The sequence below is a fragment of the Phacochoerus africanus genome, chromosome 2, assembly GCF_016906955.1.
Source record: "Phacochoerus africanus isolate WHEZ1 chromosome 2, ROS_Pafr_v1, whole genome shotgun sequence".
In the NCBI taxonomy this organism is placed as follows: domain Eukaryota; kingdom Metazoa; phylum Chordata; class Mammalia; order Artiodactyla; family Suidae; genus Phacochoerus; species Phacochoerus africanus.
In genome coordinates, this window is record NC_062545.1 from 140,065,099 (window position 1) to 140,079,599 (window position 14,501).

Below are 14,501 nucleotides of genomic sequence, written 5' to 3' on the forward strand. Positions count from 1 at the left end.
ATACGTGTGAGTCTATCTCTGGATATTCTGTCTGCTCCTATTCATCTGTGTGCTTTGAAACCAATACCACATTGTCTTGATTATCATAGTTTTACAACAAGTCTTAAAATTTTTAATAAAATTTTGACTATTCTAACTGCTTTGCTTTTCTACAGAAATTTTATAATCAGATCTATATAAATTTTAGAATAAATTTTTCAGTTTATATTTTTAAAAGGCCTGTGATTTTGATTACATTGAACCCATAGATCAATTTGAAGAGAATTAACATCTTAACAATATTGGGTCTTCCAACTCATGATTACAATAAATGTCTTAATTACCATGCATTTTTTTCTTGGGTACAGGACTTGGGTGTTTTCTGTCAGATTTATCCCTAAGTATTTTGTATTTTTCACAGTATTGTATGTGGGATTTAACCCTTTTTAAAATTTTAATTGATTATCCAACCATATAGAAAAACAAATGACTTTGTATATTGATCTCATATCTTTCAAACTTGCCAAACTCACTTGTTAGTTCCAGTAGGTTTTTTATAGACTTCATTGGACTTTCTACATACACAATCCTGTCTTCTGGAAAAAAAGACAGTTTTACTTTTCTTTTAAAATCTGGTTGCCTTTTATTTTTCTTTATTGCACTGGTTAGAAGCTTCAGTACAATGTTAAATAGAAGTAGTGAGAGCAGACATGTTTGTCTTGCTGAACTTATGGGGAGAACAATCTTTCAACATTAAATATAATAATTATTGACTGTTGGATTGTTTTTTAATACATTAACCTTTATCAGGTGAGTAAATTCCCTTCTATTCCTAGTTTGCTGAGAGTTTTTATTTTTCTTCTTTTTTTTAAGGCTACACCTGTGGCATATGAAAGTTCCCTGGGCGAGGGGTCAGATCAGAGCTGCAGCTGCAGGCCTACACCACAGCCATAGTAACACCAGATCCGAGCTGCATCTGTGACCTAAGCTACAGCTTGCAGCAACACCAGATCCTTAACGCACTGAGTAAGGCCAGGGATCAAACCCTCATCCTCACAGATACTAGGTCAGGTTCTTAACCTACTGAGCCATAGTGGGAACTCTGAGAGTTTTTTAAATTAGGGATGGGGGTGTTGAATTTTGTTAGACCCTTTTTCTGCATCTATTGAAATGGTTATATGGCTTTTCTTTTTTTGGTTTTAAAATAGTGGATTACATTGACTTTCTAAGGTTAATACAGTCTTAATGGGATAAATTTCATTTTGTCCTAGTGATTATATATATCATTGAATCAAATTTGCTAAAATTTTGTTGTAGACTTTTTCCATGTGCATTCATGAGTGATAACTGGTTGTTTTGTTTTATTCTTGTCATACGTTCATCTGGTTTTGGATCAGGATAATGCTGGCTTCATAGAATGAGTTGGGAAGAATTTCCTACCTTTTAACTACAAATTCAACTTGATTAATAAGTATAGGGCTGTTCAACTTCCTTGTATCTTGAGTGAGCTTTGGTAATTTTTGTCCTTAAAGGACTTTTTAGCATAAAGTTACTTCTTACTTTTTCATTATCTGTAGAAACTGGAAAATGTCTCTTTTCTCATTTCTAATATTGGTAATTTGTGTCTGATTAGTCTGGTTATAGATGTATTGATTTTATTGATCTTCTCAAAGATTCAGCTTTTGTTCTCATGGATTTCTCTCTATTCCTGTTTTCTCTGTCATTGATTTTCTTATTTTATTTGCTTAGTGTTTCATTTACTCTCTTATTTTTAGTTTCCTTATGTAACATGTCCTTATTCTATGTGGTAGTTATAATTATTCCTATAATGACCTTTTCTGCCAGTTTTAACATGTATTTAAATCTTCTTGGTTGGTTTCAGTTACACGATTTTTTCCCCCTCATTACATGTCATATTTTCCTGGTCATTGGAGAGCCTGGTAATTTTTGATTGGATGCCAGACAGTGTGAATATTATCATGTTGAGTGCTAGATATTTTTGTATTCATATAACTATTCTTGATGTATGTTCTGGGATACGTTAAGTGGAAACAGTTTAATCTTTTCAGATATGGCTTTTAGGACTTGTTAGGTGGGATTGGAATGGTGTTCAGTCTAGTGCTAATTATTCACCACTACTGAGATAAGATCCTTTTGTGCACTCTACTCAGTGCCCCTTGAATTATGAGTTTCAAGTCTGACTGATAAGAGTAGGCATTATTTCCAACCCTGTGTGACTGCTGGGCACTGTTTCTTTTCATCTTTTCACCTCGTCTTTTTTCCAGCCTGAGGTAGCTTCCCCACATGTGTGGAACAGTACTCATCTAAGTACTCAAGGGGGACCTTCTGCAGATCTCCAGAGTTCTCTCTGTACATTTCTCTCCCCTGAGGTTCTCTGCCCTGCGAACTCTTCCTGCTTCCTGCGGGGGGTGCCCTATGAACTCCCTGAACTCTTAGTTCCTTGTCCTCCTCAATTTAAGGTGACTATGAGGCTGTGACTGAGTTCTTCTTCCCTGAGTTAACTCTTCTCTTCAGTCAGGTCTCTGCTCAAATGTCACCTCCTTAGAAAGACTTTCTTTGATTATGTTATCTAAAGTAGTACAGCTCTCACTCCTCCTCACTCTGTTTTTGTATGTATCTATCGTTTAATCATCCATGTTACCTCAGTATAATAGCTCAGTTCTGATCTATAGTATGTACCTAACAGAATTTTATACTCATATGTATCAAATAATATATACAGAAATATTCATAATAGCCCCACAGTAGAAACAGCCATAGGTTTATCAATTACTGCACAGTAATGAAAGTGAATAAACTATAGTACGCACAGCAGCGTGAATGCATCCCCAAGATATAATGTTGATAAAAGGAGCCAGACACAGAATTCTTCATGCTGTTGAAGAAGGTAAAACCAAGCCATAATGTTAGAATTTGGGGAAATGGTTCCTTTGCCCAGTGGGGGGGCCAGAATGGCCTTCTGAGGATCTTTTTCTTGAGCCCGCTAGAGAAGTTGATTCAGTAAAATTGAATTCTAGGTCAGATACTATCTTCTTTTCCAAACCTTCCCTAATTCTCTGTACAGAGTTAGTTCCTTTGTCTTCTCTGACCAGATATTAGAATAATTATAATTATTACATTTTTCAAGGGAAGGAGGGCATCTTTTTTTTTTTAATTTAAGCATTTTGACTGACTGGTCTAGAGTAGGTGCTCTGGAAACATTTTCTGATGGAAGGAATGAGCAGATGAAGGAAGTTTTTTTTGTTGTTTTTTTTTGTTTTTTTTGTTTTTTTTGCTTTTTAGGGCCTCAACCACGGCATGTGGAAGTTCCCAGGCTAGGACTCTAATTGGAGCTACAGCTGCCAGCCTACACCACAGCCACAGCAACGCAGGATCCAAGCCGTGTCTGTGACCTATACCACAGCTCACGACAACACCGGCTCCTTAACCTACTGAGCGAGGCCAGGGATCGAACCTACAACCTCATGTTTCCTAGTCGGATTTATTTCCGCTGTGCCACAACGGAAACTCCAGATGAAGGAAATTCTAATGAACAAATAAGCCAAGACCTCTACCTCCAATTCTGTGTTTTCTCCATTGCCAGTTTCTAGTTGAGGATAGAGAGATTATCATATGCTGAGTCTAGAGAACCAAGGTTTGTTGGCACCCGTTTGTTGTTAGAGAAGAAGAGTGTTGGGATTTATAGGTAACCTGATGTCTCAGACAGGAGGTAGAATGACATTGGACTCCTGAGTTTTGGTGACCCTGTAGCTAAAGGAACAAGGATGTCTCTGCCTTCTGTTTATGAGGGGTTATAGGGAATAGGACGTGACTTGGCTTATTTAATAGGTTTTGCCAAGAATGTTTTCTCTACAAGTTTATGGAAGGACCCAATAAATTCATCTGCTACCATTGAAAATCTATTTGCTTTGTAGGGCTTTTTTCCACACAAAAATTCTATTGAATCAAGGTGCTGTAGCTTAACAGAGCACTCTTTGTTCCTTTTAATTTTGAAATTTTCAGTAAACATAAACTTGGAAAGGGTAAGAAAAATGAGGATAAATAGAGCTTACAAAGCAAATTGTGTAGATCCTGTGAAAGAAATTGCTTCCAAATTTGTCCTTACTGGAAGTGCCCAGACCTCAGCAATGATGTAGTTGAGTTCCAAATGATGAGTTTAAATTACAGTGCCAGGTTTTATTAAGGAACCCAGGATAGCATCTGTTCGCTTTGAAAAGAATTCTGATAATTCATCAGTGTCTTAAAATGTTAAGTGTGTATTTTGATTAACACATTTTTATTGGCACATATATTCATTTCTTTTCAGCTAATATTCTTCAAATATGTGTCTTTCTGTAGCTGTGGTGCTCCCATTCAAGTTTCTGAGGTGAAGCTGCTTTCCTTCTCATCAGGGCCACTAACTGTTTTCCTCCCTGCTGAAGTGAAGGCCATAGGGACAGAGAAGGATCATGTCCTGCCTCTCCAAGAGCTGGCCATGAGGAGTCTGCATCGTACCTACCACAGTTCTCTAAAAGGTACATGGGTCCTTTCTTTTCTTTTTTCTATGAGCCTAGATATTGTTTTTATGCTATTTTGATGTTCATTTTTTTAAAATTGTGGTGAAATGTATGTAACATAAAATTTACCATTTTTAAGTATTCAGTTTAGTGATATTTAGTATATTCACATTGTTGTGCAGTGGGATTTTTTTTTTTAATAAGAGAAAAGTTTTCATATTTTATCATTACTGATCCCTTCAGCACCCCTTGTAGACCCAGAAAAGCATTCACTAAATCTGGTCTTCGGTCACAAAGAACAGAGGTTAAAAGTTAAACTGTGTGATTTCATTGAAAGAAATTGGTATTGGGGAATATTGGTTTGGTGGAAGTGAGAAGGCTGGCAAAGGCACTTTCTTCAGTATGAAAAAATATTCAAAGACCTTATCCTTCAAGCAGAGTTGGATTCTTCTTCCAACAGGGTAGGGCTTGTAGTCTCCTCACATCTGAGAAAGTTATATACCTAAAGGGAAATTAATTTCGGGAACCTTTGGCAGTGTTGCCACACATGCCAACTCTTGGTTTAGAAAAGATTTGGCATTGTGTATATGTCATAGGTCTTGTAGAGTGAATATCTTAAAGCATTAAGAATGCACTAGGCAAATTAATAAGAAAATTTATTTCATGTGATTTTAAAACTGCTAAATGGGGAGTTCTCATCTTGGCTCAGCGGTAATGAACCCAACTTGTGTCTAAGAGCTTGGGGGTTCAGTCCCTGGCCCCACTTAGTGGGTTAAGGATGTGGCATTGCTGTGAGCTGTGGTGTAGGTTGCAGATGTGGCTCAGATCCCACATTGCTATGGCGTAGGCCAGCAGCTGTAGCTCTGATTCAGCTCCTAGCCTGGAAACATCCACATGCTGAAGGTGTGGCCCTAAAAAGAAAAAAAAAGAAAAAAACCCTGCTAAATGTGTTATCTTTGCTTTTTAAAATAAAGGGGGTCCGTACAAAAACATTTAATAGCGACTTCCAGGAAAGTCTCATACATATTAAGTTGTTTTTTAAAACTAAACAGAAAACTGAAGTCATTTACCTATGAGTAAATTACATTTTTCAAAATGGCTATTGATGTCTGAACAGATATAGAAGATGATAAGGTAATTTGTATTTCCTTCTTGAAGATGATTCAGTAATTTGGGATTTCACCTCATTCTGAATATTTCTTTTTCTTTTTTTTCTTTTTCTTTTGGTCTTTTTGCCATTTCTTGGGCTGCTGCACGGCATATGAAGGTTCCCAGGCTAGGGGTCGAATCGGAGCTGTAGCCACCGGCCTACGCCAGAGCCACAGCAACGCGGGATCCGAGCCACATCTGCCACCTACACCACAGCTCACAGCAACGCCGGATCCTTAACCCACTGAGCAAAGCCAGGGATCGAACCCGCAATCTCATGATTCCTAGTCAAATTCGTTAACCACTGCACCACGACGGGAACTACCCTGACTATTTCTGTCTCTCCTGAATGTTTACTATCAATAGCAACCCTGTGTACATTTGCACTCAGGATTGCCTGGGTGTTTTGCTTTAAATGTTTCTTCTGTGTAGCTCAGACTAAATTGGGAAGGAGGCACCCTGTTTTTATTAATGACATCTCCTGGGAGTGAGGCAAGAAAAAGCTTGGTTTTATTATTTTTCATTTTCTTTGATTTCTTTGTTTCCTCTTTTATTCTTTTCATTAAATATAATTTAGCTCGATAGGTTCTAAATGCCCAATAGATTGAGGAAGAACTTAATAAAACTTAGTTTTAATCTTCTGTCCTAGTCCTTTTTTTTTTAATTCTCTGTCTCTTATAGAAGTTTACAGACCCTTTCTGGGTAAACTTAATGCCTTTATTCTTAAAAAATATTTGACTTTATTCTTTCCTTGCCTGCACCGCAGGACAGCTTCTAGTTGCTCTTGAAAGAGTAGATTTAGGTTTTCTCTTAGTATCAAAAATGTAAAAAATATCTTTCATTTCCAAATTATATTATGTTTTTATTTAGTACCTGTCAGATAACAGATTTTTCAACATGCAGTGCTTTTTTTAAATGGCTGCACAGGCAGCATGTGGAAGTTGCCAGGCCAGAGATTGAATCTGAGCCCCAGATGTGACCTCTGCCACAACTGTGGCAACACTGAATCCCTTAACCCCCTGAACTGGGCCCGAGATTGAGCCCACACCTCTGTAGGGACCCAAGTTGCTGCAGTCGGATTCTTAACCCACAGTGCCACAGTGGGAACTCCCAATATGCAGTGCTTTTAGCTAATTGAACTTACTAACGAAGAGAAATATTTTAAGAAGCCTTGTTTAAGGAAATCTCATTTTTCACTTGTGTATGATTTTCTGTTGTGTTCCAGATTTGAACTTTCTGTCTCCAGTCTCATTACCCAGAAGTCTCCTGGAGCTGCTGCAGTGCCCCCTCGGGCACTGTCACCGGTGTAGTGAGCCCATGTTTACGATCGTCTACCCCAAGCTCTTTCCCCTGAGAGAGACACCAATGGCAGGGCTGCACCAGGGGTAATCACACCTAAGTGGGCACCAGGGCTTACAGCGGGGCATGGGGGTGGGGTCGTGGGGAGTGACGGAGGACGTGCATAGAAGTGTGGTTCAGTCAGCAGCCTTAAAGGGGCATAGAGTGCTTCCTGCAACAGAGCTAAATGAAACAAATGCACATTTCAACATCACAAGAAAACTGGATTTCCCTTTATTACAGTTTTGGTCTTTTACAGAACAGTTTTATTGTATTTAGAGTAGCTCATTCTTTGTAGGATTGTTTTCCTGCTGTTCTTCTATTCGCAATAGTCTTTAGGCAATAAGGAATGTAAGAACAAAATATTGGTTATGTAATGGGTCCAGCCCGGCCCTTCTATTTAATTCACATTGCTAACTGAAAGTGTGTGGTTGAACATTGTATGTGTGTGTATTTCTGTTTTGAATTGCTAACCCTTCCAAATGGCATTCTCTTGCCACTCTGTTTCTTGGCACAGTGCCTTGAATTTGCTAAGAATGTTAGCTAAGTAAAAAACCCCATACTGGTAGTTTAAAAAAAGAATACCAGACAATTAAAAATAGGACATGAAGGGATGTTCCCTGGTGGTCTAGTGGTTAGTACTCAGGGCTTTCACTGCTGCGGCCTAGGTTCAATCCCTGGTCTGGGCACTGAGATTCCACATCAAGTCACTGCATTCCATGGCCAAAAAAAAAGAAAAGAAAAAAAGAAAATAGGACATGAAATGAAAAATCCCCCATTAGCACAACCTCAGCTTATAGATTTTCTAAATCTAGGATCTTCTAAGTTTGCATGTTTCAAAGTTAAAAAAAAAAAAAAAAAGGTACTATGATACTTCACTTATCCATCAAATGTGGTATTTTGGGTTAGTACATTTCCCAGATAACTTGTTACCCCTATTCAGGCCAAGAAGTGTTTCCTTTGTAATCATTTTTGTAGAATGAGAGCGAGCGTGGGCAGGGTGCTGAACCTCTCTGAGCCTCAAAATGGGGCTAGAACAGCCTGCTGGGCAGAGCCGTCTGAGGATGAAGGCAAACACCTGGCACATAATGGGTATTCTGCACATGGTAGTTACCTTTTCCATCCCTCTGCCCACTCCTTCCCAAAACTGCATTTATCTTTTTCTTACCCTGAATAATCCTCTTTTGCTATAAACTTCAGTTTCTGTTTCAACTTTCTATATTTTTAATGTTTCCTGCTTTACTTTGACTGCCTATAGAAGCCCTCCTCCAACCCTCTCTGATTTGCTACTTATGATCATAGGTGATCAGATCACCAAATTTAGCACATTTCTGTTTAAATTAGAGTTGAAAGGACTGAGTCAGAGTTTCATTATGTTACTCCATGGATAAAATTAACAAATACGCTTATATGTGAGAAGCCACAGAGAATAGCGGTCAGGTGCACAGGCCCTGATTCTGACTCCTCCCCTGGGAGACCTTAAGCAAATTACTTAACTTCTCTGAGCTTCATCTTTTCATCAATAAAAGAAGTGTAGTAATAATATCTATTTAAAAAGTCATTGTGAGGGTATCATTCATAAATGAGATCATTCATGTACAGAGCCCAGAATGGTGCCTGGTGTGTAATGAATATTAAGTAAATGTTAACCCTTATCTATTTTTGTAGCTCAGACTTAAAAATTTATTTCATGTATGTGTCTTTAGCAAGTGATCTTCATATTAATAAGACAGATGATAAGAAAATCTTAACTAATTCATTAATCTATAGCAAAATCCTTCTTCATTGTTGCACACCTTCCTATAGAAGACATTTTCTTACTGAAAATATGAAAATGAAAACAATTCAGTATGGTAAGGATGCTCTCTTAGTAGCTGATAAATAAATACCTATTTGAAAAGGTAAACTTTTTTTATCATGGTAATTGTGGAAATAAAGTAGATCCTTCAGATGAAGCCATGTTTGTGTAATCTTCATATGAAATTTGGGAAACTTGTTCAGTAAGTATTTGCATATTCCATTTACTGCTACTTGTTTCTCTGCTTCAACCTAAAAATTCAGTGTGACTATCTTATATTGTTTTAGAACATAAATATAATAGTATTAGTAAAATGAGTGTATCAAATACATGGGACTTAGGCAATGCCATTTTGTTGAGCAAAGCCAGAAGTGCCTGTTTATAGGAAAAATGAAATACCAAGATATAAACATGGCTTTCTGTGGCAATTTAATGCTAAGGTCTGAAATTGAGAATTGGTGGCTTTCATTTGGTCCACCAGGCTCTGCTCCTTCCCATGCTGCTATGGAGATTGTATTAAAAGCTTTGACTTTAGTTTCTACCATGGTCTTTAAAGTACTTTATTTTCTAACTGAAAACCAAATACTTGGATCTCAATAGCTTAATGCTGAAAATAAAATCAGTGCTTTTAATATCATAAATTCAAAAAGGTCTTAATAATATTATTTTTAAGTCTTGTAAGATATTCATTTTTACATGGCTTGTCATAAAAGTATACATTGTATCAGCCGATGTCTAAATTAATGTGGACATCTGGCATTATTTTAAAATAACATATTGAATATTCTTCTGAAATACCAAGTCCCATACAAGTGTTAGTTCCAACTTAAATTTAATACAGTCAAGTAAAAAGAAATTACAGTGTTTTGCATAAACAGTAAATACCCAAATCTTCAAATATCTATAGCAGAAAATAATGGCTAGTATGTTCATGACTTTTGGTCATGATAGGCATGGCAAATTTTTGTTCCCCCAAATTACTCTTAATTTATTAAAATGGAGAATGTCAACTTAGAGGATTACTTTTTAGCGTAACAACATGTGCCTGGCTTTTACCGTATGTGTATGAGTCTCACAGGTTCTGTATTTCCCCATAGGGAATCAGGCTACCCAGCGTTTTTCAGGGGTATTTTATTAGCTTCCTAGGAATGCAATAAAACTGAGTAGCTCAAACAACAGGAATCTGTTGTCTCAGAGCTCTGGAGGCTGGACATCTGCAGCCAAGGTGTTGGCGGGGTCGGTTCCTTCTGAGGACTAGAGGAGAGGTCTAGTCCAGGCCCCATTCCTTGTCTTGAAGAAGCCATCATCCGCCCTCATCTCTTCGCATCATCTTACCTCTGTGTATGTCTATCTCAGTGTCCAAAGTTCCGTTTTTTGTAAGGACACCAGTGATACTGCACTAGGGGCCACCCTAATGACCTCATCCTAACTCAACTCATTACACCAGCCATGATCCTGTTCCCAAATAAGGTTACTGCATTACTCTGCTAGGGCTGCCATAACAGAACACCATAGACTGGGTGGCTTAAACAACAGATACTTAATTTCTCACAGGTCTAAAGACTGGATGTCTGAAATCAGGGTGCGCACTGTCAGGTTGTGCTGAGGGCTCTTCCTGGTTTGAAGATGGCTTCTTTCCTGCTACTTGTTTCTCTGCTTCAACCTAAAAATTCAGTGCAGAGAACTTTTGCTGTCTCTTCTCAAAAGGGCATTCATCCTATCATGAGGGCCCCATCCTCATGACCTCACCTAAATCTAGTATCTCCAAAAGGCCCCATCTACAAATACCGTCACATGGAGATTAGGACTTCAACGTGTGAATCGATGGCAGAACGGGGAGGACACAATTCAGTCTGTGGCAATCACATTCTGGGGTACTGGGGATTAGGACTTCAGCATAGGAATTTGAAGTGGGTACAGTTCATCCCATAAAGTCTGTCCTCTGACTCTGAAAATTGATGTCCTTCTCAGACAAAATAAATTCACCCCATCCCAGGAACCCCCAAATCCTAACCCATTCCAGCATCAACTAACTCTTAAGTTCAAAATCTCATCTTAAGTATCTAAATCAGGTATATATAAAACTTCTCTGTCTGTGAACCTGTAAAACCAGACAAGTTATAAGATAGACATTTTTATCACAAAAAAGAAAACAAGAGATCATGAGTTTCAAATAAGTCCAAAACCTAGAAGGGCAAATCCCATTAGACTTTAATGCTTTAGAATGATGCTGTGGCTAAATGCTCTGTCCTTTAGGCCCACTGGTTGGCCCCGCCCCTAACCCCAGGGTTATTCCCTTTACTTGATAGCCCTATTGCCTGTTTCCTGCCTGTAGCATCCCAGAAGTCTGATAGTGTTTCTTCACCCTATCCCATCTCTGTCCCCTTCAGTCCAAGCTGTCAGCCTTTCTGCTGAAATCTGCTTGACCAGATCCACAAGAAACATGCCTAGTGTCTTTACAAAGCATTGTCTGGCCACACTCTTGGTTTTCTCTCTAGAACATGCTTTCTCATCTTGTTAGAATGTAGATAGGCTGAGACTTTTCCAAATCTTAAAGTTCTGGTTCTTTTTTGCTGAACAGTTCCCTCAGTTTATCTCCCCACCTCTCACATTTTACTGTAAGCACCAAAGAGAAACCATGTCATGCCTTCAATGCTTTGCTTAGTAGTAATCTCTTCAGCTAAAATCAGACAAACCTTACTGTGCTTCACCTTATCGTACTTCACAGACATTGCACTTTTTATAAGTGAAAGTATGTGACAACCCTGCGTCAAGCAAGTCTACTGGTGCCATTTCTCCAACACTATTTGCTCACTTCATGGCTCTGTGTCACACTTTGGTAATTCTCATAATACTTCAAACTTTTTCATTAGTTTGTTATGATGACCTGTGATCAGTGATCTTTGATGTTACCACTGCAGCTCACTGAGGGCTCAGGTGATGCTTAGCATTTTTCAGCAATAAAGTATTTTTAAATTAAGGTATATACATTTTTTAGACATAATGCTATTGTACACTTAATAGACTATGATATAATATAACTATAACTTTTTTCTTTTTTTATTTTATTTATTTATTTTTCCCACTGTACAGATGGGGATCAAGTTACTCTTACATGTATACATTTTTCCCCCACCCTTTGTTCTGTTGCAATATGAGTATCTAGACATAGTTCTCAATGCTACTCAGCAGGATCTCCTTGTAAATCTATTCTAAGTTGTATCTGATAACCCCAAGCTCCTGATCTCTCCCACTCCCTCTCCCCCTGGGCAGCCACAAGTCTATTCTCCAAGTCCATGGTTTTCTTTTCTGTGGAAAGGTTCATTTGTGCCATATATTAGATTCCAGTTATAAGTGATATCATATGGTATTTGTCTTTGTCCTTCTGACACATTTCACTCAGTATGAGAGTCTCTAGTTCGATCCATGTTGCTGCAAATGGCATTATGTCATTCTTTTTTATGGCTGAGTAGTATTCCATTGTGTATATATACACCACATCTTCCGAATCCAATCATCTGTTGATGGACATTTGAGTTGTTTCCATGTCTTGGCTATTGTGAATAGTGCTGCAATGAACATGCAGGTGCATGTGTCTCTTTTAAGTAGAGTTTTGTCCGGATATATGTCCAAGAGTGGGATTGCAGGGTCATATGGAAGTTCTACGTATAAATTTCTAAGGTATCTCCAAACTATTCTCCATAGTGGCTGTACCAGTTTACATTCCCTTTTCTCCACACCCCCTCCAGCACTTGCTATTTGTGGACTTATTAATGATGGCCATTCTGACTCGTGTGAGGTGGTAGCTCACAGTAGTTTTTGATTTGCATTTCTCTTATAATCAGTGATGTTGAGCATTTTTTCAGGTGTTTGCTGGCCATCTGCATATCTTCCTTGGAGAACAGTCTATTCAGGTCTTTTGCCCATTTTTCCATTGGGTGATTGGCTTTTTTGCTGTTGAGTTGTATAAGTTGCTTATATATTCTAGAGATTAAGCCCTTGTCTGTTGCATCATTTGAAACTATTTTTTTCCATTCTGTAAGTTGTCTTTTTGGTTTCCTTTGCTGTGCAAAAGCTTGTCAGTTTGATTAGGTCCCATTGGTTTATTTTTGCTCTTATTTCTGTTGCTTTGGGAGACTGACCTGAGAAAATATTCATGAGGTTGATGTCAGAGAGTGTTTTGCCTATGTTTTCTTCTAGGAGTTTGATGGTGTCTTGTCTTATATTTGAGTCTTTCAGCCATTTGGAGTTTATTTTTTTGCATGGTGTGAGGGTGTGTTCTCGTTTCATTGCTTTGCATGCAGCTGTTCAGGTTTCCCAGCAATACTTGCTGAATAGACTTTCTTTTTCCCATTTTATGTTCTTGCCTCCCTTGTCAAAGATGAATTGACCATAGGTGTCAGGGTTTATTTCCGGATTCTCTATTCTGTTCCATTGGTCTGTCTGTCTGTTTTGGTACCAGTACCACACTGTTTTGATGACTGTGGCTTTGTAGTATTTCTTGAAGTCTGGGAGAGTTATGCCTCCTGCTTGGTTTTTGTTTCTCAGGATTGCTTTGGCAATTCTGGGTCTTTTGTGGTTCCATATAAATGTTTGGATTGGTGTTCTAGTTCTGTGAAAAATGTCATGGGTAATTTGATAGGGATTGCATTGAATCTGTAGATTGCTTTGGGTAGGATGGCCATTTTTACAATGTTGATTTTTCCAATCCATGAACATGGAATATCTTTCCATCTTCTTTAATTACTTTGATTAAAGTTTTATAGTTCTCGGCATATAGGTCCTTTACCTCCCTGGTCAGGTGTATTCCGAGGTATTTGATTTTTTGAGGTGCAATTTTAAAAGGTATCGTATTTTTGTATTCCTTTTCTAATATTTCATTGCTGGTATACAGAAATGCGACTGACTTCTGAATGTTAATCTTATATCCTGCTACTTTGCTGAATTTATGAATCAGTTCAGGTAGTTTTTGGGTTGAGTCCTTAGGGTTTTCTATGTATAGTATGTCATCTGCATACAGTGACAGTTTGATCTCTTCTCTTCCTATATGGATGCCTTTTATTTCTTTGGTTTGTCTAATTGCTGTGGCTAGGACTTCCAAAACGATGTTGAAGAGCAGTGGTGAGAGTGGGCATCCCTGTCTTGTTCCAGATTTGAGTGAGAAGGCTTTCAGTTTTTCCCCATTGAGTATTATATTTGCTGTGGGTTTATCATAAATGGCTTTGATTATATTCAGGAATGTTCCCTCTCTACCCACTTTGGCGAGGGTCTTGATCATGAATGGATGTTGGACTTTGTCAAATGCTTTTTCTGCATCTATTGAGATGATCATATGATTTTTGACTTTTCTTTTGTTAATGTGGTTTATGATGTTGTGAACCTTGGATGAACCCTACCTGGTCATGGTGTATGATTTTTTTGATATGTTGTTGGATTCAGCTGGCTAAGATTTTGTTGAGAATTTTTCTGTCTATATTCATCAAAGATATTGGCCGATAGTTTTCTTTTTTGGTGTTATCTTTGTCTGGTTTTGGAATTAGGGTGATGGTGGCATCATAGAATGTCTTTGGGAATATTCCTTCTTCTTCAACCTTTTGAAAAAGTTTAAGGAGGATGAGCACCAGATCCTCTTTATATGTTTGATAGAATTCGCCTGTGAAGCCATCTGGTCCTGGACTTGTATTTGTAGGGAGTGATTTTATGACCTCTTCAATTTCATT

The 14,501-nt window shown here is 38.1% G+C and overlaps 1 protein-coding gene across 4 annotated transcripts in view; it reads left to right on the plus strand.

Annotated features, from left to right (window-relative positions):
* LRRC28 (leucine rich repeat containing 28) overlaps positions 1-14,501 on the plus strand; it is a 225,859-nt gene that overhangs the window by 160,084 nt on the left and 51,274 nt on the right. For all 4 annotated transcript variants that reach the window (XR_007133125.1, XM_047766807.1, XM_047766806.1 and 1 more), the window contains 2 exons: positions 4,339-4,514; positions 6,871-7,030. Coding sequence is in view for 3 of the 4 variants with exons in the window: in XM_047766807.1 (XP_047622763.1) it covers positions 4,339-4,514; positions 6,871-7,030 (336 nt within the window). In the remaining variant the exon portion in view is untranslated. The remainder of the gene's footprint in view (positions 1-4,338; positions 4,515-6,870; positions 7,031-14,501) is intronic.